The 26,822-nt window shown below is 41.8% G+C and overlaps 1 protein-coding gene across 1 annotated transcript; it reads right to left on the reverse strand.

Annotated features, from left to right (window-relative positions):
• Positions 1 to 2,737: 2,737 nt before the first annotated feature.
• On the reverse strand, positions 2,738 to 26,507 carry MBTPS2 (membrane bound transcription factor peptidase, site 2). The gene is made up of 11 exons (XM_048492547.1): positions 26,329 to 26,507; positions 21,129 to 21,277; positions 20,571 to 20,709; positions 19,330 to 19,433; positions 16,321 to 16,448; positions 14,183 to 14,301; positions 9,545 to 9,725; positions 9,039 to 9,133; positions 5,984 to 6,179; positions 4,206 to 4,281; positions 2,738 to 3,038 (listed from the first exon to the last, which is right to left on the reverse strand). Exons 1-11 carry the CDS (start codon positions 26,401 to 26,403, stop codon positions 2,816 to 2,818), a joined length of 1,485 nt encoding a protein of 494 aa, XP_048348504.1. The 5' UTR covers positions 26,404 to 26,507; the 3' UTR covers positions 2,738 to 2,815.
• Between the last annotated feature and the right edge of the window lie 315 nt (positions 26,508 to 26,822).

Genomic DNA, 26,822 nt, shown 5'->3' on the forward strand with positions numbered 1-26,822 from the left:
GCTGAAAATCAACATGGGTTTCTCAAAAACAAGTCATGCCAGACTAATCTTATCTCTTTTTTTGATGAGTGACAAACTTGGTAGATGAAGGGAATGCTGTGGACATAGTATACCTTGATTTTAGTAAGGGCTTTGACAAGGTGCTCCATGATATTCTTGCAAGTAAGATGGAAAGATGTGGACTAGACAATACAACTGTTAGATGAATTTTTAATTAGTAGACTGGCCGAACACAAAGAGTGCTCATCAATGGCTCATTTTCATCCTGCAGAGAAGTGAGTAATGGAGAGCCACAGGGTTTTTGTCCTGGGCCCACTGCTATTCAAACATTTTTATCAATGAGTTGGATAATGAAATAGAAGGCATGCTAATCAAATTTGCAGATGACACCAAATTAGGAGGGGTAGGGGCAGGACAGGGGCTGGAGGACAGGGGCAGGATTCAAAATGATCTGGACAGATCAGATTAGAGAGATGGGCTAAAACTAACAAAATTTATTTCAACAGAGATAAATGTAAGATTTTACACTTAGGCAGAAAAAAATGAAATACACAGATATAGGATGGGTGACACCTGGCTTGACAACCGTACATGTGATAGAGATCTGGGAGTTTTAGTAGATCACAAACTGAACATGAGTCAGCAGTGTGATATGACAGCCAAGAAAACCAATGCAATTCTGGAATGCATCAATAAGAGTGTAGCGTCTACATCAGTGGCGGCGAACCTATGGCACGGGTGCCAGAGGTGGCACTCAGAGCCCTCTCTGTGGGCATGCACAAACGGGGTCGTGTCCCCCCCCCCCCCACAAACATCTAGGCTGGCCTGGGCTGCTGGGCTTGATTATTAGCATTAAACCTAAGACCTAGTTTTGGGGAAGCAGTGTAGGTAACCCTGTTAAGCGCTGTTAAACCCCACTGATTTTCATGCGAAGAACTAAAGCGCCTTTACCTGGTAACTCCTTTACCTGGGAGTAAGCTCGGTTGCTGGCAGTGGGGCTTGCTTCTGAGTAAACCCTCCTAGGGTCGTGGTTCACCTGTTGGAAAAGTTGCATGGTTGCTTCAAAGCAAAGCCACCGACTACCACCAAGCTAACTCCCAAGTAACGCATGCCTTGGAGCGTTACTAAACTAAAACCTCAATATTCAGGTTAAATTGGCACTATGCGATAAATAAGTGGGTTTTGGGTTGCAATTTGGGCACTTGGTCTCGAAAAGGTTCACCATCACTGGTCTAGATCAAGGGAAGTAATTGCACCACTCTATTCTGCATTGGTCAGACCTCACCTAGAGTACTGTGTTCAGTTCTGGACACCGCAATTTAAGAAGGATATTGACAAGCTGGAACATGTCCAGGGGAGGGCAACCAAAATGGTAAAAGGTCTGGAATCCATGTCCTACAAAAAGAGACTTAGGGAGCTGGGGATGTTTAGTCTGGAGAAGTCAAGGCTAAGGGAGGATATGATAGCTACGTTTAAATATGTGAAGGGATGTCATGTCGAAGAGGGAACAAGCTTGTTTTCTGCTGCCTCAGAGACTAGAACACGGAGTAATGGATTAAAGATGCAGGAAAAGAGATTTCACGTAAACATTAGGAAGAACTTTCTGACAGTTAGGACTGTTCAACAGTGGAATTCATTGCCTCAGAGAGTGGTAGAGTCTCCTTTGAAGGTTTTTAAACAGAAATTGGATGATCATATGTCAGGAGTGCTTTGATTGTGTGTTCCTGCTTGGCATGATGACCCTTGTGGTCTCTTCCAACTCTATGATTCTAAGAATGGCAAGCTAGTAAGGCATATAAACAGGAAGGAGCATAAGAAACCTGGAAGAATACAGTAGAATTTTTAGAGGTTAGACCAGGTTGTTTGAGAAGCAGACAATGACGTGGAGGGCAGGATCATTTTACAATTCACAGAAAAACTCAATTTGATTTTCTAACAGAATTTCAAGTATATTAGAGGTAAAGATGCTGTCAAGGGAGTAAAGATTCAAGCCAGTCTGTATAAATATAGTCAAGAAAGTTCCGAAGTAATTCATGTATCACATGCAATATTATAAAGAACTATTTTCTAATTCTTTCATTGTTTAATTCTTAAAAGACAATGGGGCTTTTCATTTACATGACAGGTAGGCTATACACAGCCCACAGGCTGCATCCACCTTGCATTACCTTTGCTTTCCTAAACTTTCTCCACACCCTTGAGAGTGAGCGGCCTATAAGTACAGTGTGTAATACCATGACAGAGGGGAGAAGCCGCTGCTGATAGCCTGTAGGCCACTGGCTAGTAGACATGAATGAGACTCCATTACAAAATAGTATGTGTGTGTGCACTCACACATCTTTCTGTGTGTGTTTTTATAAATGCTGCAGCTGATATAGAGTGCCATTATAATACTGGTTCTTTCCCCAGGCTACATTTTTTGTGAATCCTGAATGGAATAGAAGATGCACCACCAAATCCCAGCTCATCTTATTCAAAGCCTATTTTTCCTTCACAATTGACACTATCTTAATGCCAAACTTCTTCCCCAATTGGAAATCTAAATAAATAACTTCATGCCTAATCATTTTCAGTGTGGTTTCCAAATGAAGAAAAAATATATAAAATTTTCCTATTCAGTTCATCAGGGCTTGAATTACTATACAATTTCCTGGGCAGACAGTTTTTATCCATGTAATCTGAATAATGCAGTTTCATTTTGCTAATTTCAAATGTGTGTGAACACACAGCATATATGACAAGGAAAAATTCCTTTATTTCCTCTGTTCCTGAAACATATACACAAGGTATCCAATACCCATAGTTTGCCAATATGCTATCGTGCTGTCACAACCCAGAGTCCTAGAGCCACATTGGCAGCCAAAAGTGTGCTGCCAGCAAGCAAAATTAAAAAGCCTACGAACTCCCTGTTTTGTTTTTCAACAATCAACATACTAAGAGTAGCTTCCAGGAAAGAGTTCAGTATCCATTGACCATCCAAAGCAAAGCAGGGGACTGCGTTAATCACAGCCAAAGCTCCAGAGAGTGAAATAAGATATCTAGTTTAAATCAGTTAAGGAATGTGAAAACATACATACCCATAAATTGTACTGTTGGATTATGAAGTCTGAAAAAGAATGAGTGGAAAGGTACCTTGGATACTGGCTGTCTGACTGGAGTCTCTTTCTCACAATACTAAAACCAGGAGGCATACATTGAAAATGCTGGGGGGAAGAATTAGGACTAATAAAAGGAAACATTTCTTCATGCGACGTGTGATTAGAGTTTGGAATATGCTGCCAAAGGAGGTGGTGATGGCCACTAACCTGGATAGCTTTAAAAGGGGCTTGGACAGATTTATGGAGGAGAAGTCGATCTATGGCTACCAATCTTGATCCTCCTTGATCTGAGATTGCAAATACCTTAGCAGACCAGGTGCTCGGGAGCAGCAGCAGCAGAAGGCCATTGCTTTCACCTCCTGCATGTGAGCTCCCAAAGGCACCTGGTGGGCCACTGCGAGTAGCAGAGTGCTGGACTAGTTAGACTCTAGTGTGATCCAGCAGACTGTTTCTTATGTTCATATGTTCTTAATGCTGTTTTTGTTTTTAGGTCATATCTAAATTGAATAATCAATTTGTTAAAAGCTAATCTGTTAAAAACAAATGATCAATCAACTACAGGTGGAACAATGGCCCAATGGTAAAGCATGTCCTTTGCATGCAGAAGGTCCTAGGTTCAATCCCAATCACTTCCAATTAAAAGGATCAAGCAGTAGATGACATAAGGCTCAGCAAACCTACTATCAGAGGAGACAGGACAGCACCTTTCTCTGTAACAGGCACACAAAGCAGCTGACATAATTTTCCTCTCCTCCATTTCACAACAACTATGTTAGGTTAGACTGAAAATATATGACATGCCCAAGGCCTTTCATCAAGCTTCTATGTCAGAGTAGAGATCTGGACCTATTCAGACCCTCTAACCACTACACCATGTTTGAAAGACCCATAGTACTAACTACTTCTATATATCAGTCTCATGTGTTCAACTAATCACTGACTACGTGAGAACATTAATGTAAAATCTGAAGATTCAACCAAGTGTTTTACAGTTTTGATTTTGGAGAAAAATAGGCTCTTGAACAAACTGTGTTCAGATGTTCTTCTATATATAAGAGCCACCCACTTAGCCATCACCCCAAAAGATCAACCAAATATCAAGGATACTTGCAAAAAGTTTCCAACACCACAGGTAGGTCCACGCTGAGAAAGCTGTGCCGAGGTATGAAACTGCTGAGGCTCACTTGGAAAAAATAAAACACAAAACAACGTGTAAGCTTTTATGAAGTTAAATGCAGTTAAAAATGTTTATAATGAGAATCATGGTAAAGCAGGAATCATTATCCACTAGATTTTCAAGACAATGGAGTATCATTGCACGTATATAGTGAGGTCATTTTCTCCACTAATGCTCTCTTCTTTGTCTACATAGGTTACGGCCACTTCATAACTGACCATCTGTATTCTTTAAGAAAAGAATGCATAGCTAAGAGTTTTATTTAAAAAATTATAGATGGAATTCTGAGAGAAGGGGCAGAAACTGGATCAATTCCAAGAGCTCCTTCCTTTGTTATGTCAAGGAGTCCAAGTTCTCTTCCTCAGGCTTGGAAGGGCAGTGAAGGAGGAGGAGGAGGAGGAGGAGGAGGAGGAGGAGGAGGAGGAGGAAAAGAAGGAGGAGGGGGAGGAGAAGGAGGAGGAGGAGGAGGAGGAGGAGGAGGAGGAGGAGGAGGAGGAGAAGAAGAAGAAGAAGAAGAAGAAGAAGAAGAAGAAGAAGAAGTAAGGAGACTCAAAGGAGCTGACAATCTCCTTTCCCTTCCCCCCCCCCAAAAAAAATAAACAACCTGTGAGGTAGGTGTGGCTGAGAGAGCTCAGAAAAACTGTTACTAGCCCAAGGTCACCCAGCTGGCATGTGTTAGAGTACACAGGCTAATCTGAATTCCCCAGATAAGCCTCCACAGCTCAAGTGACAGAGCAGGGAATCAAACCTGGTTCCTCCAGATTAGAGTGCACCTGCTCTTAATCACTACGCCACTGCTGCTCGTAAGGAGCGGCATACCACTATTTTAAACATTTTTATGCTGACTTTCCACATGATCAAGGTCTCCAAGGTGGCACACCTAAAAACATTTGAACTGTTAAAAGCAACATTTAAAATTATAAAATATTTCAATAAAAACATCAACAAACAATATCAGAACCAGAGATCAGAGCCAATAACTGTTATTGGAGATATGTCAAACAAATTGGAGATATGACAAAAGTCTTCACCCACTGGTAGAAAACACCTATAGAGGAAGACAGATGACTCCTCCTGGGAAGAGTTTTTGTAACACGTACAAGAAAGTTTTGGTAACAAAGCAAAGCAAAGTTTTGGTAACACGAACAAGAAAAACAGGTTACTACCCATCTAGCCTCAGATGGTAGGGGCAACTGAAGCAGGGCTCCAAGATGATTGGACTGAACAGGTAGGTTCATATGGAAGAGGGCAGTCGTTAAGGTATGTTGGTCTGAGGCCTCTGAAAGTCAGCATTAGTACCTTGAATTGAGCCCAGAAGCAAACTGGAACAAGATTGAAGTGATATGGTTCGTACAATACACTCCAATCAACACTCTGGCCACAACTCTTATATCAGTATTTAAGCCAGGCCAGAAGGAAACTGCTGAAAATAACTGCTCACAGGAAGGTGAGAGAGGGAAGAACAGAGTTTGAATCCTCTTGCCCATGCATATTTTAAAAAATGCAACCCTCTCCCCCCTTTAGACATGTGTATACATGGATCCTTCTATCACATCTAGTTTGATGCTTGGTTCAAGATAGATGGTTCAAGAAAGATGTTGAGGCACTGGGGAAGCAGCCAGTGTAAGAAAGCTCAACCACAAGCATAATAAGGCTATCCCATTAACAGTACCAATTTTTGTTAAAATCCTCCCAAAATCAAACAAACCTGTATACTGAAGATGGAGTGGGTGCCCTACAAACAGCATATCAATCTGAGATGAGTGTTTCACCCGGATAAGTCTAGTTTGATTTTCCAAAGAAGGAGTTACACACAAGCTTGGAACAAAGTCTTTCTGGCAATCCATATTAGTACGACAGAGCCGACTGGCTTCAATAGCTTTCCGAGCTGGCAGACAGGTATACTGGAAATTAAATTATAAATAAACATTGAGCTATGCTGAGAACATCCAGTAGCATGCATTGCTAAAGCAGAAAGCTGCACTTCATCAAGTCAGTTGTGGAATGGGAAAGGCCAGGTTCCCATCATTCTAACTTTAATGTGTACAGCGTCCCCTTGCCACCAATCACTCCAAGTCATAGACTCATATGTAAACACTAGCGGGGCCCAGCCACACTTTGCTGTGGCAATTGTCCTTCTCATCACAGTCCGCAACCCACAGAGATGTCCATGCAGGTCCAATGATCCACAGCATAGCCTTCTGGGGTGGTCAAATGGAATTCCTCTTTCCCTTTTTAATTCACATCGTTATATGGTGGTGTCTTGTTTTTTTAGTATAATGTAACCCTTTCCATTCCACTGTCCAGAGTGCGAATTCCGCTGTCCATGAGGCTGGTTGACACGCACAGTCCTGGCTTGGGTAAGGCAGAACTGGGGTAAGCAGGCTATCCCAGTCAGGCAGCAGAGACAGGGTGGTGAGGCGCTCAGACTGAGTCCAGCTCCCTGGGTTCTTAAAGGGCCACATGCAAAAGAAGCGGAGCCAGTAGTGTTGGTTTGTCCCCACCCCGCGGATTGTCTTAGAAGAAAAAGGAAAACTCCAGCTCGCTTTTAGTAAAAGAGAGCTGTGGCAAATATGGGTGAGGAAGTGGGTAAGTGGTGGTTGGATGTGAGGGAGGGAAGAGTGAGGTGTGTGAGGATGAGCTGGATTTGTATGAGAGTATGTGTGTTGTGTGGTAGCAGTGGGTGAGGCACAGAGAGTGAAAGTTACCTGCGTGTGAGGGGGGAGAACCCCACCTGATGTCTCACAAGGCAAAGTGTGTATGTGTTTCACTTCCACTTGTATTACCTAACAGTACTACCTATTTACTGTTTTCAATGCTCATCTCTGGCCATCTGTGCGAACATTGTAAGGGCACACCAACCCCTCAGGCCACAGACATGCTGCACGGACATTCTAAGGGTGACAGTTAAACACAACCAGCTTCATGGCCTGGTGCGCCAGGAAAAAGACGTTTTACTTGGCTCAGGTATTGAATTTCAGCAATGTGAATATCTGAAAACCTGCGCGCATTGGAAAGGCACGTTGAGTGAAAATTTGAAAGCAATCCATCCAGTGGTTTCGGAGTTAGAGAACGACTCACAAACGGACGGTTTGCTTTTTATATATAGAAGATAGACTCAACTGTGATTATTGTGTATGTACAGTTCTGTTGTTAAGAGATGGACTGAAATAATTATGTAAATATAGGGGTAAGATTGGTCAAGAACTACCACAGAGAAGGATCACCACAGCTATAACTGTATTACTAGAACTAGTAATGCAGTCAGCCACAATGTCTCCTGTGCTCTTGGAGCTTCATCCATCCTAGCAATTTTCATTTACACATGCAGGAGAAGGATCTCAGCCACAGACAATGGTGCTTGCTTTTTGTCAGTTAGTACTAAGCATTTATAAAACACACTCTCTTTTCATAATATTTCTGGCAATTGGGCTGTTAAGCAATCATAAGATGTCACATGCTTGAAAGTGACTCGTTAAGCTTACTCATATGCTTTCCAATTATTTTTAATACAGGAACATACAGTATAAATAAATAATAGGGCGAATATTCTTCACAAGGGCTGGGCGAAAGGGTAGCGGTGAAAAGAGCTGAGATGCAGAACACTTCCTGGCTCCGGCGAGTACTTATAATCTACCTATTATCTATTCATATATCAACTCACTTATTTGACTGGGTAAAAAAATGAGCACTTTTTAATCATATTAAATTTATTTTGCCAAAATGGAACCCTTTCCACATTTTGAAGAGAAAGCCCATACAATCTATCTACTATTCCAACAGGGTTTTACTGACACGTGCTATTCTGTCCAACAAGCCTAATGTATGGGGGTCATCAAAGCAATCTCCTTGCTCAGGGAACAAAACTGAGAATTTAATCTTGTGTACCTCCAACAGCAGCTAAGGATAAAACTGCTTGTTACAAGTCAAGTCGGGGGTCTCTGGACCAGCCTCACTTTCCCTGCAATCACACAGCATCTGTGTGGGAGCAGAAGTGGCGTAGTGGCTAAGAGCAGTGGTTAAGAGTAGGTGCACTCTGCACTCTGGAGGAACCAGGTTTGATTCCCAACTCTGTCGCTTGAGTTGTGGAGGCTTATCTCAGGAATACAGATTAGCCTGTACACTCCCACACACGCCAGCTGGGTGACCTTGGGCTAGTCACAGCTTCTCAGAGCTCTCTCAGCCCCACCCACCTCACAGGGTGTTTGTTGTGAGGGGGGAAGGGCAAGGAGATTGTAAGCCCCTTTGAGTCTCCTACAGGAGAGAAAGGGGGGATATAAATCCAAACTCTTCTTCTTCATCTATGGGGAGTAGCATTTTAAAGATCCCAAATGCATCTTGGGAACATGAAATAAAAGGGAAGGCTCCTGCCTCACCCCATGCTATTTTGCCCCGAGACAAAACAGTTCCCTACAGTAAATCATTCCTCTGGAGCGGTTTTGGTTTGGGCAAATGCTGTGGGTGGTCAGGCAGGAACCCTTCCTCTCCCAACACAGATGTGTGGCTGCAGGGAAAGCAAGCCAGGTCTAGGTAACTGGATCTGACTAGTTACAAAGCCTAATGTGTAGTTGGGCCCAAATTTAACTTAATAATTCAATTAATTTATTTCAGTCTCATGGACTTCACCGCAACAGTAGTTGTGTGTCCCATAAGCTTAATATTTCAAAAATATTTTTGATATCTGAAAATGATGTTTTAAATGAACTTGTACTACAAGCTAAACATGTCTGCACTGTACAAATCAGTATCCATAAACAACTTACCAGGCGGCTGTCCAGATTATTACTGTATGAAAAGCAGACATCTGTGAGGCTATTATTGCTACAGCATTCAATCGTCCCATCAAGTCTCCTAAAACCTAAAGGAGAAATACAACACATTCAATTTTTGGAAACCACAACTTGTTGGATCTCTTTTCTTGAAGTAAAGCCAGGCAAAAATATAGCATACACCCAACTCTACTAAGAAAGTCCCCTGGGTTAACTTGACAGAACTGTAATTTGATGGTGTAAGACAGGGGTCTGCAACCTGTGGCTCTCCCGATGTTCATGGTATACAATTCCCATCAACCCCTGCTGCATGGCCAATTGGCAGGGGCTAATGGGATTTGTAGTCCTTGAACATCTGGAGAGCCGCAGGTTGCAGACCCCTGATGTAAGAGGACACCCAGGTTGGATTCATTCATCCTGGAATATACTTTTCAAATAACTACAAATATATAACTACAAAAGTATAATGAGCAATAACATTCATTTTGAAAAAAACATACCTCTAGATGAAACGCTCAGCTGTTGCTGAATTGTAGCCTTTATACAATAGCCAGTTTGTGGCTTGCGAGAAATCTCTTCCAAGCAGGAATTCCAATCCTCCACACTATGAACTGAACAGTCTTGCAGAGCAGTGACAAGATCACCTACATATAAGCCTCTGGGTCCATTAGCAGGAGAATCCTAAAAAACAAGGATGCAGCTGAGAAGCTAGCATATAAGCATCCAGTCATCAATAACTATTATTTCTGTACAGGAAGAAGTTAGCATTATACAGTTAGTAATTTATTTACCGTACTTCCTTTAAACTTCATCTTGCTCACCCAATGGAAGCCCAAAGCAGCTTACATCATTTTCCTATCCTCCACCAACAGTTTGTGACTGGCCCAAGGTCACTGAGCAAACTTTCATGGCATAGTAAGGATTCAAACCTGGATCTCCCAGATGTGAGTCCAACACTCTAACCATTATACCATGATTACTTTTTCTTTTAACATTTAGAAAGCACAAAATGAACTAATATCATGTCATAGTCCTTATCAAACTTAGAAGTGACACAGTCCTAACTCTAACAGAAAACAGTACAACTTAGATTGGATAGCAAAATAATTTCTAGCTGGTGAGAAAACCCCCCCCAAAAGATTCTATAAAACATGGAGCATGTCATAACCATTTGTCTTAGCAAAATCCATCAAAAAACAATTTTAGGGCAATCAGGTTTCTGCGGAAGGTCATGGTATTCTACTTGCAAAACAAGCACATCAGATTGCTAAAACTTAACAAAAAATAAAATATTTTAAATGAGGCATTTTCTTTCTTTAATTTACTAATCAAAATGATTGCGCTGAGTAGAAATATGTAGTGGGAAGGGGAACTTTTTTTCCTAGTCCTTTGCTCTAATTACAAAATATTTCAATTTCTGGGTCCTCAATGATCTTTGATAAAATTAATGTTATTCCTCAACCAAAATTGGCAGTTTTGCATGGGAGATTATATTTGCAGAATATCTACATTCCTTGACTACATTCTTAGTCAAATGTGCAACAGAGTGAGTGCATGTGCTGTTCATATACATGACATGGGACTCTAATATGAACATTCTCAAGTTCTACTTCAATACTGTACTTAGGGGGGGGAATCATAGGATCCTTCTGAAACATAGATGCTTTGGGTTCACGTAATGCCCGCTCCTAAAATATGTGCCAAAATTGTTTACTATATGTATAAAAGCAAAAGGAGATTGTCAAGCAGAAAGACCCAACCTGTTATTATGCAAGTAAAGACTTTTGAAACCTTCTCCTATTTGGTGTTCTTATTTGGAAATACAAGCACACCAGGTGAGAGCCCCTGGATTGGGTAACAAAACTAATGCAGATTAGCTGAGAGATTCCCTTCTCTAGCTACCTGCATTGAGGCTAGTCAATCTGCCCCAGGGAAGATACTGGAGTAGATTTTAAAGGGGTTAGTCTGTTAGTGTCTAAGGGCAACATAGTGATCTGGACAAGCCTGCATGGATTTGTCCCCAGCTTGTCCTGCTAAACCAACCTTGTTTCCTTCTTTGATCAAGGGACAAGCTTACTGGATCATGGAAATACCATCAGTGTTGTTTACCTTGATTTCAATAAATCTTTTGACAAGGTGCTCTATAATGTTTAGCCAGTGCACTGCACAGTAGAATCTAGGATAGCCTAGGTAAATAGGGAACTGGCTGGAGACTGCATCCAAAGAGTAGCTGCCACTCCTGGGTAGTAGTGTGTATGAACAGGATACTGTAGTGCAAGTTGAATGCAGGGATGTAGGTACAGAAATGACACCCAGGACAAGAACTGAAATTGTGTCCCCAACACTTAAATATGCATTTGCTCGTCCCCCCGAAACCAAATTCGTACCTGGAGAACAATCAATTTAAACCCAGAATTCTCTGTATATATTTGTATGTATGTATTAACTGGGGTTGGGGGAAATGTGGTGTAGTAGTGTCAGACTAGGATTGGGTAGGTACTAGTTATGGTTGCCAGCTGCCCGGTCAAAGATGTCTTGTCCTTTTAAGAGATGCTTAATAGTTTCTTTACCTCTGTGCCAGTTTATTTCCACACAAAAGCTGTATCCTAAAATCTCCAGGAATTTCCTGACTCAGAATTGGCAACCTCTATTAAAGGAACAATATGGTGTAATGGATAGCTGTTGGACTAGGATCTGGCAAACTCAGGTTTGAATCCCCACTCTGCCATGGAAACTTGTTGGGTGACCTTGTGCCAGTCACACAGTCTCAGGCTTGACCCCGGCAAGTATTTGTATGGGTGATCACCAAAGAATACAAAGGGTGAGACAAAGTGGTAAGCAATGGCAAGCCACCTCTGAATAGCTCTTGACTTGAAAAATCATAAGTGGTTACCATTAAGTCAGTTATGTCTTGATGCCCCCCCCCCCCCAAAAAAAAAAAAAGGTTAATTGGACAAGGCATTTTTTATTGTGTGTACGGAAAATGTGGGCTGATCTGGTCACTCGTCCTCCAAATCAGCCTGCAGGGAGTTGGATTGTCTGGGTGTGTTTTGCTGTGGTAAACACTGGCTCTTCTTGTGGCTATGTAGGTCTGCAATTCATCTCTTGCCCAACTGAGCGGTGGGCAAACTTCCTTAGAACCCCTGAAGGGGCCAGTGCCTGTGATCTATCCCCCATCAGTTGCAGCTGGCCCTAGAGAACAGAGGAAAGCCCCAAGGATGCATTTTTGGAGATTGGATGGGAAAGGCTCACTGCAAGATAGCCACATGCCACATGTTGGGAAGATCCCTGGCCGAAATCTGCATCCAAGTCTGTGGCAGCTGGGGTAGAGTCTGCCCACTGGGGGAAGAAACCAAACCCCAAGGCTGTGGCAAACCAGACCCAATTTAGCTGTTTGTGCTCTGTTTTCAGGCACGGACTTCACAGTTGCTGGAGCTCCAGTAAAGGCCATCTGTATCAGCCAGATTGCTGCACTCTGCAGGGTCAAAGATGCCTATGACTAGGTTCTGAGACCTTAGACAATCCTTGCTGTCTCTGATGCCGGTGTGGAGTCCAGCATATTCACCCAGGCCACCGTAGAGGGGCCCTGCAGGAGGTGCTCTGCCCAGATTTCTCCCCACAGGATAATTTATCGTTTTGCCTCTCCTTTTTTAGGCTAGCAGCCTATGAAGAAGAGAAGGTAGATGAAGTGATCTTCTTTGAGGAATTCTTTTGATCCATGGTAAGCAACTCTAAAGTTCAATAAATAGCCAAGAAATGGAGACAAGGTATTGGTGAACTGTCTGAACAGCAAGGCTATTTTCTAAAATCCTTTTTAAAGGATTGTAGGGACTCAAATTTGCATCATGGATACCCACTCTGTGAGGAAGGAGGTGATCTTGCCTTCCCCCTGCATTGTTTTCCTGAGCCAAAACATGCAGTTTGACTCTACAGGGCTGCAATTTATGTGATTTTTTATTTCTGCTACCACCATTGTTATCATGACTACTGCTGTTATGGCCACTGAAAATACCAAAGACATATTACAAGAAAGTGACATAAAATTCCACTAACAGTACTGACAGTGATATTTTTATAATATAAAACTATTTTTCAGTTTTTCTAAATTAGTTACATAAATTCAGGGAAAGGTCCAAAGGCACACAATACAGTTCATCTGGTGAAACTAGGTAAGGTATGTTCTGACTCCAAAACCAAAGAGTTCAGAACATCTTAAGGATGGAAGAAGAGTGGAAAACAGAAGAAGGCCAGAACCAGAGAGGTGTGCCCTCCCTCCAGAGGTTCACTGATGCCTACTCTCTTGGAGTTTCGGTGTCTGGCAAAAACCATCCTCCTCACCCAGGCATTTGGCTGATCCCCCCCCTTCCCCCAGGATGCCTGTACATCCCTCCTTTTTTGTGGGTAGGTGGGATGGATGTGGGAGATTTTAGATTTTGTCTGGGTTCTTAGAATGGGGTTTTATTGTGTTTTTACTGTCATGATTTTAACGTTTTATTGTAACCTGACCTGAGACTGGTGTAAAAGGCAGGTAATAAATGTAAAATAGAACAGAGAATAGAACAGAATGCTTAAAGTGCATCTGTGGTGTGGTTTAGAGTGAGGACTGAGCAATTTTTTTTCTGGTAGCAGCTCCTTGCACCTGATAGGGTGCTAGAAAAAGACTCCTGATCTTTGGGATGAGAGTTTTTCAGGAGGAAAGGGAATTGGGAGGCCACCATCAGAAAAAGGGATACATAATTGCCTATCACACACATGCAGACCACTACATGTGAGACTTTGGATCCCAGCCATAACAAAATAAAGAATGCACAATACCAGAGTTAAATTCACTGCTACTGGTATACTGAATGATTGTCTAAGTAGGTTCCAGTTGAAGTGGCAAGCCCTTTCTAGCTGACAAGATAATCTGGCAAATTCAACAGTTAGTGTTTTCCAGTCCCACAGCTCTGTGTCTATCCCCTTCAAGGAAGCCCCCACGCCCCAACATTTTCCACACAGAACTGACAGCTGCTTCAAAAGACGGTATGATTAGAAGAGAATGGCTGAATTGTGGAACAATCCCCACAGACGAAAATAAGAGGAAGAGCCTGGGGAATCTTCCAGTTAACCAGCTGGTTTCATCCCTTACTGTTTCTTACCTCTGTGACTTCAGTAACAAGGGCCCCTGTTCCAGTATAATAAAATGGAAAAAGAAGAGCTGGCAGGATGAAAAGAACCACAAGACTTGCAACTCCCAGCACAAAGTTATGCCAGACTCCTACAAAGAAAGAAAAATAAAATATTAACCAACTGCACAACATACAACATGCTGAATCAGACAAAAGCGAACCTTATTTAATATAAAGCCATTTTTTCAATGTAAGATGTATCATAATTGGAAGCTCTGCTTCATGACAATATAAACTTTGTCTCAACCCTTCAGAGATTCAAATACCAAGCATCATTATAGCTGCGTTTTGGAATTCTTCCTTGAAAATGTGTCAGCTCTTGGAAAAGAAGATACAAAGCAGAGCACAAGAATAAACAGTCCAGTTGATAGCCCGGAGGAGCTGACGTGAATATTACAAAATAAATGATGAAGTTTGAGACGAAAGATAACATTAGAGTAAATACTGAATACAGGTCTCTCCGTAACCTTCGGAAAAGGTTTATATGACCCACAGCGTGGCAACAGAAACTTATGTTCAAGGACTGAACTAATATTAAAGATTGACAATAAGAACTTCATCACTTTTTGGCTACTGGAGCAACTGTTTCCACACACACAGAGCCAGTCCAGGTGATGTAATGGTCAAGCGTTATCACTGCTCTGGAATTCTTATATCAGGTCCCAACTCTACATTTCTCTAACAAGCCTCCAGTTGTGGAGAAGGTTGTATGTTTTGAGGTTGAAGTAAAAAGGGAGAGTTCTGCAGAAATGACTGCCAGCTATTTCAGTGCTAGACTGAGCTTTTGACTCTCCTGTTGCAGATAGTAAAAGCCTGGGGGTGGAGAGAAGTGCATGCCTTTTGGCAAGAGCTATAGTGCTTTTGGCCCTTAGCCCATGACTGTCAGCATACAGCCTGGACAGACCAGGATACCAGGCCAGCTCAGGATAATCTGTGTACCTTTTGTTTTATTCTGTGCACTTAAACTGTACTGGCATTTCTTTGGAAGCTGTTTTGGATGCCCATTGGGGAGAAAAGCAGAATAAAAAATATTCAAAGTAGATAAATAAGTGGCTAATACAAAACAAGCTGAAGCTCAGTCTAGGAAAGCTAGAGGTAACACTCATTGTATACCCTGGATGGGGTAAAACTGTTCTTTGCAAATCAGACAAAGAATCAGAGGATGCTTTTGAATCCAGCTTTGTTATTAGAGAAGCAGTCAAATGCTGTTCCTAATGGAGGAGACTAATGCTGCCTTTTAGCAATCAAAACTTGTTTCTCAAGCTCTCAGGCCCTTCTGATTCAGTAAATCTGGATGTGGCTGAAGTAATATACTTTACTTGCATATTATGGAATTTCTATGCCAGTTTTCTCCAGAGAAACTCAAAGTGGTTTTATAAATACCAAAACAAATTAAACAATACAAATTAAATAACAAAAAACAAACATTAATACATCCCAAGCAGGTCCTGTTCTGTAATTATCATAGACTCCAAGGATGTGAAACATGGGCTAAGGGGGCAAGAGCTCATCCTGCTGGCCATACCTAGCCTTATACCTGTAGTCAGAAAAGAGATTAAAACACAGGTGAAATGTGTGGCTGGCAAGAAGTTTACTTCCCTTGTTTTTCCCTTAAAGCCAATTTGAAAAAAATCAACTTCTGCAAAAATGCACATCACACCTGTTTTGGAGCAACTCATTGGTTATCTATATTTTTCTATTAGCAATTTAAGGTGCAATTTTTTCCCAGTAAAGCCCTTCATAACCTTGGATCTATACATCGCTCTCTGGATCCATACATCCATACATCATTCTCTATCAGCGTGTTAATTATAACTGATTAACTGATGTTTCACTGAAGGCTGAGAGAAGTTGCTGTAAGAACCTGATCTACCTTCTTGATAGTGCCAGTGTTATGGAATGGACTACAACAAAAGTTGAGGGCAGTTCCTTTGTTGTTTGTTTTTTGAAGGATGAACAATGCTGCCTTATGTTCTAGGGCTTTTCAAGGACTATAACACAATAAAGTCAGAACCAAAATATGATCATAATGTTAACAAGACCTTTCACTGTCAGAGTTAGTCAGCAACAAAACATTCATAGACTTAAAAAACAAATTATGATTTTACCTGCACAAAATATTCTTAGCTGCTGTATTGGAGAAATAAGTTGCAAGTGTGTAGTGAAGAGATCAACAAATGCCCCAGGATAAACAATAAATATAAAAATTCCAAAGCCATTTAATCGAACTTGCTCTCTGAAAAAAAAATATTTTTTAAAAAAATAATTCAATGTAATTTTTAAATAATTTAAATAGAAATTTGTGTGTATTAGCAGACCTCTTACCATCTCAGATTGTGTATTAGGAAGAAAATATAACAAATAGCCTTAATTTACAATTGTGTTTAAGGAAAAAGACTCACAGGCTGCTAGTTGATGAAACAGATATTAAAGAGGCATATTCAGGTGATTTGTTTCCATTTGATATAGGCTAACTTTCAAGATTAAGCCCAAATCTATACAGCCTGAGCGTAAAGAAAGCTCCTCCTGCCAAGACTCACACAAAACCTAAGAAAATGCTGGCTTAGGTTCTTCTTAGGTTCTTCTTCCAAATTAAATAAATCTTAAATCTAGGCAGTGACATACACAATAGTACTGTGAGCAAGGTTTGCCAAAACACTGGGATCCAAGAAGAGTGACAACAAGAAATAAAGGCTATTGTGGGGAATAATACTAATATCAGGTTTGGGAAACTAACACATCTTAATCAAACTAATATTAAGCACTTAACCAATACAAAAGCACATGTAGAGCTTGTCACTCAAGAATTATAAATATTATGCAAGTTCCCCAACTTAGGAGGAAAGGCAATAGGCCCAAGAAACAGAGGCCGTTTCCGCACGGCCCAAAAACGCCGGCCTGGGGGCGGTAAAAACGCCGCCCCCAGGCCGCCGTTCGTTGCAGCAGCGCCGACCTGACTGCGCTTCCTTCCCCCCAGGGCGGCGTCAGGCCGCCCTAAACAACAACCCTTTAAAGGGTTGTTGTTGGGGGGGAAGACGCTGTCTCCCTTCTCCGCCCCACTCACGATGTCTCCAGGGGTCGGAGGGCAGCGTGGGCGGGGCTTCCACGGCCAGCAGGCGACGACGGCGACATCGTGAGTGGGGCGGAGAAGGGGGAAGAGGCGACTCTGTGCGGAGCCGCCTCTCCTGCGGGGGCCTCTGCTTGGCCTGCTCACACGCTTGCGCCCCCACGCCGGCAGAACTCTTGGCGGCGTGGGGGCGCATGGCGGCCTTGCGGAAACGGCCAGAGAGAATTAAAGCATGAAGATAAAAACTTCCAATTTGTGATACTCCAAACAGGAGTCCAGTCCTAAGGCCGAGAACCAAGCATCCCAAAAAAGGAAAAGAAACAGGATCACATCTAGCTGTAGTCCAAATAGGAAGCTATATAATTTATGTGGCATGGTGCTTGCAAAAACATATATACTAGAACATTCAAGGAAATATTTCAGAGCACACTTTGAGAGCAGATGCAGGCACCTGTAACAATGCAAGCAGCAGACCATCAAAACAAAATATTATTTTCTTTCCAATAATGGAAAAGAGGGGGCAGGGCTACCTGGCGATTCAGGGGAGTAATCTGACTGGGCAAAGGAGAGGAAGGGATTGTCCAGGGTCCTGAGAACATTTCCAAGTAAGATAATAAAAAGGAAGTTTCCAGTGAGCAGGAAGAATGTTTGGAGACACAGACATCATTCCCCAGTGTTGAGGATCCTACTTCTCGGACCATACTGAAAGAGCATCTGGACTTGGGGGCATCTCACTAATCTAAGCAAGATTCTCCAGATTGTTCATCCATACGGGGGTTGATAGAACTAATTTTCCTGTAATGATGACTTGCTGCTTTAGCTTTCCATACACACACTCTAGGGGTGTTTTTAAAAGAGGTGGGTGTATAACCCAAAGCTAAAAATTCCACCTCGCTTCCTGTGAACCCAAGGTTTGGAACCAGCCTAAACTGGATTTTTTCTGTCCATTGGTAGATAGCTCAAACGCTGTCAGGTTACCATCTGTGATGAACTTTCTACTCAACGGGTCCTGTGATCTTGTATGTGAGAATGTTGCAAGTTTTTTGAGGCACTATTTGGTCAGGCGCAATCATTGCCTACATAGTAGTAATGGTTAAATTAATTTAAATGTGCGGTTTACAAGGCGTGGTTGTGAACGTTCAACATTGTTTTAATGTATTTAATGTTTTAATGTATTTTAACGTTTTAATATCTCAGTTAGTAGATAAATGCCCCTTTTCTACTAACTCTGTAATTTATAATGCCAATAAAGGCTTTGGAATTGATGATGATGGATTTTTTCACCAATTCTCCCTTCCCTCAGCAACCCTGCCCTACCCTGACCTGCATGGCCCAGGTTAGCCTGATTTTATCAGATCCCAGATGCTAAGCAGCGTTGGTCCTGGTTAGTACTTGCATGGGAGACCACCAAGGAACTCCAGAATTGTGACACAATGACAAACCACCTCTGAATGTCTCTTGCCTTGAAAACCCTATGGGATCTTAAGTCAGCTGCAACTTGGCACCCTTTCGACCATCACTACAAAGGCCAGGAGCAGAATTTTATGATGTGGTGACAAAGGCAGGAAAGAATAATTTCACTGATGGAGAATTTAGTCTGGATCCAACCCATGAAGAAGTGTATTCCCATGTATCAACTGTTCCCATGGAAGCCTTCTGCAAGCTTTGTTTCAGGGACTTAGGAAAGGCAAACATTTCTTACTAGCAGTGCTCTGACAACATGTTTGCAGAGGGTACTGAAAGCAAAAGCCAGAATGAATTAAGCTTGAATTCTGGGAAAAAACAAAACAGCTCAGAATCTTGAAGTTTGAAAATTGATAGTGTGAATTACAAGAACTGTACGTTGTACCTGTTGTATCAATTGATGCAGCTAGCTTATAATTGTGTGCATCAATATCTAATTTCTCCTTCTTTTCACTCCTTGCTAAAATTATTTTTTCAAAGGAGTAAGCTCCCCATATGAAACAGGCTATCATATTCACCTGTAACCAAACCCTTTGGTACATAAATCATTCTTGACATGCAGCAAGAAAACAGCAGATTACATTACCGAATAGCTGCCACCCCATGGCCGACTTCATGTATGACACCACTGATGAGAATTGCTGTGAAGAAGTAGGAGAGCTGACTGATGGGAAGATTTACCCCAGGCACCTGTTTTCAAAAAACAGAACAACAAAACAAGATGACAGGTATCAAGTATTGCAAAAGCAGGGCTCCTCTGACAGAGAAGCAATTTTGCAAAAGACAGCATTCTTATACGGATATAATTTCCAAATAAAAAAATGTATATACACCATGTACATTTCCCAGTGTCATGTACACACCTGGAAGCCATAAGTGGGAGGGTTTCCCAAGGAGATCTATGGACATTCAGGAATACTCGAACCTTTAGTTTGAAAAATAATATTCTGACAAAAGAACTGGATGTTTTGTTTATTGGTAAGGACCAATAACAATATATCAAATTTTATCCACTTTTAGGTCTATGATATTTGCTACCTTGCAGCCCTGGGACTACATCCCTGTTGTGTTGTGCCAAAGAGAAATTTAATCTGTCAAGGTAGCCTTGGAATCTAAGCCCTGAAACGAGCTCTTTCAAATGATATATTGGTTGAATCAAACGGTGGAATTACAGGATCTCTAGTCTTCTCAGTTACTGAGTTTCCCAGAAATACAGAAAGGTGTCACCGTGAATGGAGAGCACTTCTTGGTAATGAACAGCTAGTACCTATTGAAGCATAAGCCAAGCCTCTATAAATTGCCCAGATAACAGTAAAGACATTCATCTCAAAACTGAGCTACCCCGTAATTCATATTTGCAAAAAAGGAGGCGCAACTGGACTGATTGCTTTGGTTAGCAAATAATTTACCAGCATGCTCTCACTCCAAACCCCATAAGGATCCTTTTTCTTGGCCAAAGGGACAGTTGTCTGAAAGCCAGAAAAAACTGCATTTAATTTTTGAATGGATCCTAGTAGTGGGTTTGCTTTTGACCATTAAAGCTGCTATTTTGGCCCTTACTGTACTGTAAAATACGGCAATCTGTGTTTTTTACTTTCCCCCCCATCCAACTTGCCTTATGAACATGGAGTTTTAATTGTATTGAACAAAGAGTGAATCCAGAGTACAGACGGACAGTGCCATTCTAAGCACAGTGCTGCTCACTGACTTAGAAGAGTGTAACTCTACTTAGTTACACTGTGAGTAACTCAGTTGAAAGGCTGATGCTTTCATTGCAGATGTTGGTTAACAACATCTTCCATTGCTTATGGGCAGGAAAATACTCACCACAACCTGCAACATCTGATCATTCTGAGCTGTAGGAGCTTCAGTTAGCATCTGTGAGAGTGTCTGCGTCAATGTCTTCCCAAGGAGAATAACAGAACCAAACATAGCAGCTATGCCAAAAAACATTCCTAGACTAAACCTGAAACAAAGATGCCAACGTGTCATAACACAGTTATTGTGCACTGCAATTTTTAAAAAATTCATCTTTGCTGGGAAGTGCTGAACCCCATGAAAACTGCAGAGTCTTTACCAATTACAGGATCAAGGTTTCAACGGCACACCCAAGACCACCTCAGTAAGTCAAGTCAGAAAATCTATCATGCAGCAGAGTAAATGGCTCCCCTGCCCTCCAGTATCCCCTATCAGGAACATGCATTCATTGTTGGATGGCTTAGGCCACAGAAAGCCTATTCAAGGCCTAAACAAAAGATTTTTCTATTTGAACAAAAAACACTATGTAAGCAATCAGTCCCAGGACAATAACGTGAATGAGCAGGATACAAAAGAACTTCCAGTAATTGTACTGTACAGGCATGACTTATTATCCTGAAACAATACCATAGATAAAGAAATCTGGGTTTCCATCTTCCCCAATTGTAAAACAGGCGGTTGAAGAGAGCAGTCTGCCATCGTAAGTGAAATGGAGAGATGGTTAGGCCATATGATGCAAGCCGGTCTTCATAAGATTCCTTCAGGGAGGGAGACGACTGTGAGAGAGAAAGGAAATCAAGTTGGCAAAGTAGATATTTCCAGTTAGGATTGTATCTGCACCAGCCCTTCTCTTCTACAGCCCCTTTTTTTCTTTAGTTGCAATCTCTCCCTCTTCTTCTGTATCCTAATCAAGTATACTTTTCCCTCATAGCACCACAGGGTGTTCTTTAGGTCAGGTAGTTAAAAAACAGTGATTATGAACAAAGACTAATGGAGATTACGAAGGACGGGTACATCAATGGCTACTAGCCATAATGAGTAAAGAGAACATCTGTATTCAGAAGTAGCAAACTTGGAGACAACACTGGCCCCTTGTGTTCTGTTGTTGGACATGAAGGACAACTGGTTGGCCACTATGTGAGACAAGATGCTGGACTAGATAGACTGATATAGCAGGTCTGATACTAGATAGACTGATACAGCAGGTCTGATACAGCAGGGCTCTTCTTGTGTTCTTAAAGATGACAGTATACATGTACAGTACAGTAAAATGATTAGGGAGGTAGGAAATGACTTAATTTTTCCTCTTCCTGCTACATGGGATTGCTCCACTGCTCCTCAGTTTGAATAGCAGTAAATAACTAACTAATAGAACTTAACAGTACTTTTTATAAGATTCGGAAGAGGAATAAACAGAGGAACAGGAATGTGCTATAGAACTGGTCAAGGGGTAGGTTACCTGACAGGTTAAAATGCGCTTAAGCAGCATCAAGAGAGTAAGGTTTTGTAAGATGATGAGTACCTGTTAGTAAGATGAGGAGTACAAGATATCCTCCTTTTGCGCAGAGGAGAAGGACCTTTCACGGGTAAGTACCAACAGTCGTTTTCCCCTGAGCTGGAGCACATCTTGTGGGGACTGGAGGGCCATCCTTGACCTCATGTATATCAACAGATTTGTGAAGTTGAGGCACTTCACATGGCTTTTCACAGACAATGATGGCATATAGCCTGAGATTTGCTCAGAGCTGATATGGAGAACTTTTTACCCATCTTGGGAAGATGGAAAAGCCTGAAAATTGGATTTTCTAAATGAAATTATTCTCCTGAGGATAATCTCTGCATTTTTTTCAAATGCCCTGTGAACCACTCCTTCCTATTGGTAGAATTGTCAATACAAGGGTAGAAAGGATTGTAAGAAGATTATAAGTCTCCTAACTCTGAAACCTTGCATGCTGAAGTCATGGCTAAAAGGAAGAAAACCTAAAAACGCTGTAGAGTGACCTTGGAGTTGGAATGACAGAGCCACTGGAACCAACTAGATCATATACAGTGTTCACAACAGGCCATAGAATTTATTTGCATTACTCCTAAATGAAATGAAAGACAATGTGGTTATTTGGGCACAGGAGCCTTGTTTACAGAATACGGGATAGGTAACCAATTCACCACATCCTTGTGTAGGGCATTATTAGCATAACCAGATTCCCCCTGCAGAAAGGGGAGAACTTTAGATATATACAAAATAAAGAACAATGTATCCTGTACCACTAAGTATACATCTAAGAGAATCATAGAGAAGAAATGCATCTTAGAGGACAGGACAATAGGCTATAGAAGTGGAGAGAGGTATCCTAGGTTATAGAAATTTTGCCGTTCAATTTCCTCTCCATTAGGAGTTAGGAGACAAATGGTTTGCATCAGCATCTCCAGAGACACTGGGATCTTTCATGATCTAGTACTGACATCTGAAACAGGCTAGAATAAAATGGTCTTAACAGGAAAACCTTGCAGATCAGGAGAGCTCCCCAAGACCAAATTCTCTCATCAGTTTCAGAATAAGAGAACCAGCTGAGGGCCATATACTGTATCAGTCCTTTGAGTCTCCAAAATGTGAGCTCATCAGTCTCTGGCTTCAATCCCTGGCTTCAGTATCCCTCATTAGGATCTATGTTTTTTTTCTGCTCAGCCAGGTGTCCTATGGATTTTATTTGGACATGTGCATAAGAACAGCAGGTCAGAATTAGAGGATTCCTCTTGGAGTGATGGCAATTTGGGTCTTCCTGCTTTACTGGTAAGGGTCTTGTCTATAATATTGTCTGTTTGTCTTGATGCATCCACAATAATATTCTACCAGGAAATAACCAGGAAAAGGAAAGAACCAGCCAGCCGTCCAACCTTCATTAGGTGGATGTTCTGCATCCAGTTAACATTCTGGAATCTCTTGGGTATGTTGACTCAGACAGGTAATTACTGACCAGGCCAAGAGGCCAGCAACTATAGTGATCTACTTCAGAATCTGCCTACAAAGCTTCCCTTGCAAAGGTGGTCCTGTTTGAATTACCACCTGCTGTTCTGTTGAAAAGCAGCCTGGCATCTCTTTCTGATCTCCTCTTAAGGTAGAGGAAACCACTGCCCAGGTCACCCAAGTCTGAAGTTACAGCAGGGTGCCATCAGATCTTGATGATGTGCAGGGAATTATAGGCCTCCTATATGCTCTTGTTATCTGACAGGTTACTTGTCACCTTGAATCCTTTTTGTAGGTTGTTAAAGACTATGGTAAACACCAACCTGTCATCCATTGATCCTGATAATAATTATGCTGTTCTTCCACAAATCTTGCTGAATGCAGAGCATTTCTGAACTGAAGTTCACATTTGCTCCTAACAACTCCCTTCCAGCTCACCCCATTCCTTCTCCTCTCACCTGGCCTTGCTACCATAAAGACTGGTATTAGAGATAGTGTTAGTTAATTGGTTCATAAATGATCTAGACTTGGGGATAGAGCAGTGTAGTGACCAAGTTTATTTAGGAAGGTGAAAACCAAGAGGACCTCCACAAATTGGGTGAGTGGGCAATAATGTGGCATATGAAGTTCAATATAGGCAAATGTAAAGTAATGCATACTGAAACAAAAAATGCCAACTTCAACCATATGCTAATGGGGTCGGAACTTGATGAAACTGAAAGAGATCTTGAAGCTGTAGTAGATAGCTCAATGAAAGTGTCAATGCAGTGTGCCACTGCAGTAAAAAAGTGAACTCTGTGATAGATATTATTAGAAAAGAGACTGAAACCAGCCAATATTATAATGCTTTCATATTGATCTATGGTGCAGCCTTGTTTGGAGTACTGTGTGTGGTTCTAATCAACATATCTCAAAAGGGACATTGCACAGGGCAACAAACATGATTAGGTATCTGGAGCACCTTTTCTAGGAAGGAAGACTGAAGAGTCTGGGACTGTTCAGCTGAGAAAATAGACTACTTGGAGAAGGGGGGCAATATAGAGGTTAATAACATTATGCACAGGGTAAAGAGTGGACAGAAATAACCGTTTCTCCCTCTCCCAAAAAACTAGAACTCAAGGTCACCCAATGAAGCTGGCAGGCAGTAGATTCAAGACTGATAAAAGGAAACACTTCTTTACACAGTGAGTTATCAAAATGCAGAATTTGCCACCAGAGGATATAGTCATGGCCACAGCCATAGACAGCTTTAAAAGGGACAGATTTGTGGAGCATAGGTCTATAAGTGACTACTACCCATCGTAACTAAAGGGAAACCTCCACATTCAGAAGCAGTCAACCTCAGAATCCTAGTGTCAGGAGGCAACATCAGAAGAAGGGTGTGTTGTGATCTGTTGTTGGACCGACCGACCGACCGACCGACCGACCGACCGACCTACCTACCTACCTACCATTGGATTTATATTTTGCCCTCCCCCAGAGGGCGCTCCAGGGCGGTGAACACATATACAGACAGAGCAAAGTTAAAACCAGTACAAATATAATATAAGCCCTGTCTCATTATTAAAACCAACAAACAGCAATACAACCAGCCATATGACCAGCATCCAAGAACTAAAACCAAACAAACTGGTTGGTCACTGTGTGACACAAGATGCTGGGTTAGACAGACGGCTAGTCTGATCCAGCAAGGCTTCTCTTTTATCCTCACTCCCTGTCTAAAGAGTCAGGACGCAGATTTGGGCCATAACCTACAGTCTCAAAACCACTGCTTCAAACACTACCCTGTAATCTCTCTTCTGAAACACACAACCTAAATTAACAATGGATGCATAGTTTGGTTATGAGCAAATTACTAACTACCACATAGTAAGCCACAAAAGCATGACTTTACATTTTAACTGTTTTATAAGCTCTACACTCCTATACAAATGTGAACTTCATTTAGGGATTTAAAAATTACAAAATCAAGATACAGTTCTGAAGTGAAATACATCACCACTCTCTAGTTACCATGCTTATCATTCTTTCTTCCTCTGAAGTAAAAAAAACAACATTCAAAACTATTTTTCTCCTGCTATATTGCTATTCCTCTGTTGAGAGGCTACTCAAGTTACCTACCTTTTACACTTAAAGGAGTTATAATTTTATATTAGGAAAGAGATTTTTAAACATCCATTTAGTCAAATAATAACGTTATGTAGAATCGAATTTGAATGATACTAATAAAAAGTATTGCATGGGTTTTGCTCTCTCTCTCTCTTTGTGTTTAGATAAATGCAAGTGATCACTTTAAAACAGATGGGCCAGATGAGCACTCCTCCACCTGATACTTAGAATACAATTCGATTTAATTGAATCTATTCAAGTGACTCCCCAAATGGTGCATGTGGATTGAGGTACAATCACCATTATCTCTTCTCTGGAACTGGAAAGCCATGTAAAGCTACTGACTTTTCTTTTTTCTAGTAGAAAGTATCTAATACCTCCGTGCCAAGCTACTGTTCGACAGCCATATCGTCGAATTTCTGCTAGCGACGCACACAAACTCAGAAGAACCCTGCAACCCTCTTGCTTATTATTGGGATCACTCGTTATCTTTTTTTAATTAAGCCCAGCATTACACTCCCCCTAGTGGCCAAACGTGAGCAGGGTGAGAGACAGGCAAAGAAGCATTTTGCAAAGTCTTTTAAGGGGAAAGCGCAGCTGGCAACCCCTGGGCTCTTATGCCTTGCACTATAATCCCCTCCTTGTCTCTCTCTTTCTCGGTGCCCAGCCATCCTCCTGTTCTATCTTCCTAGACAAGGAGCCACCAGTCTTTCCCTCCTAATCCGGAACGGGGTGAGGGGAAGTCTATCTCACCTTCAATACGGTGTCGGCCAAGTACACGACGCACCAACCCCCCAGCACACAAACCACCACTGGCATCGGGATCATATTAGCAAAAATTCTGCAACAGGAGCGCGAGCTGGCAAAACCAAGCCTCAGTTCTCCTCCGGAACGAAACCCACGCGGAACTCCTGTGTGCTATATTCATTCATTGAGTCAGGCACTTCCGCGTGCAGCACACTAGGGGGGGTGGGGAAGGTATCGAGCAAAGGGTTGCGGTGTAAATGGTTCTGTCTGTAGATTTCAGGTTCCCCTTGAGAAGCCTCCTTGGTGTGAAATTGACATACATCGCAGTTAATGTTAAAACTCAAGTAAGCTCTGTTAGAAGCTCTCTTTTTGGTGCAGCCTTGGAAGCTAAAACAGCCCTGCAAAACAACAACTCCGTAGCAGCCACCAAGCTGTATTCAGGTTGCTAACCTCCATGTAGGGCCTGGAGATCTTCCAGAATTGCAGCTGATCTCAAGACT

Source organism: Sphaerodactylus townsendi, linkage group LG04 (assembly GCF_021028975.2).
Source record: "Sphaerodactylus townsendi isolate TG3544 linkage group LG04, MPM_Stown_v2.3, whole genome shotgun sequence".
NCBI classification, from domain to species: Eukaryota; Metazoa; Chordata; class Lepidosauria; order Squamata; family Sphaerodactylidae; genus Sphaerodactylus; species Sphaerodactylus townsendi.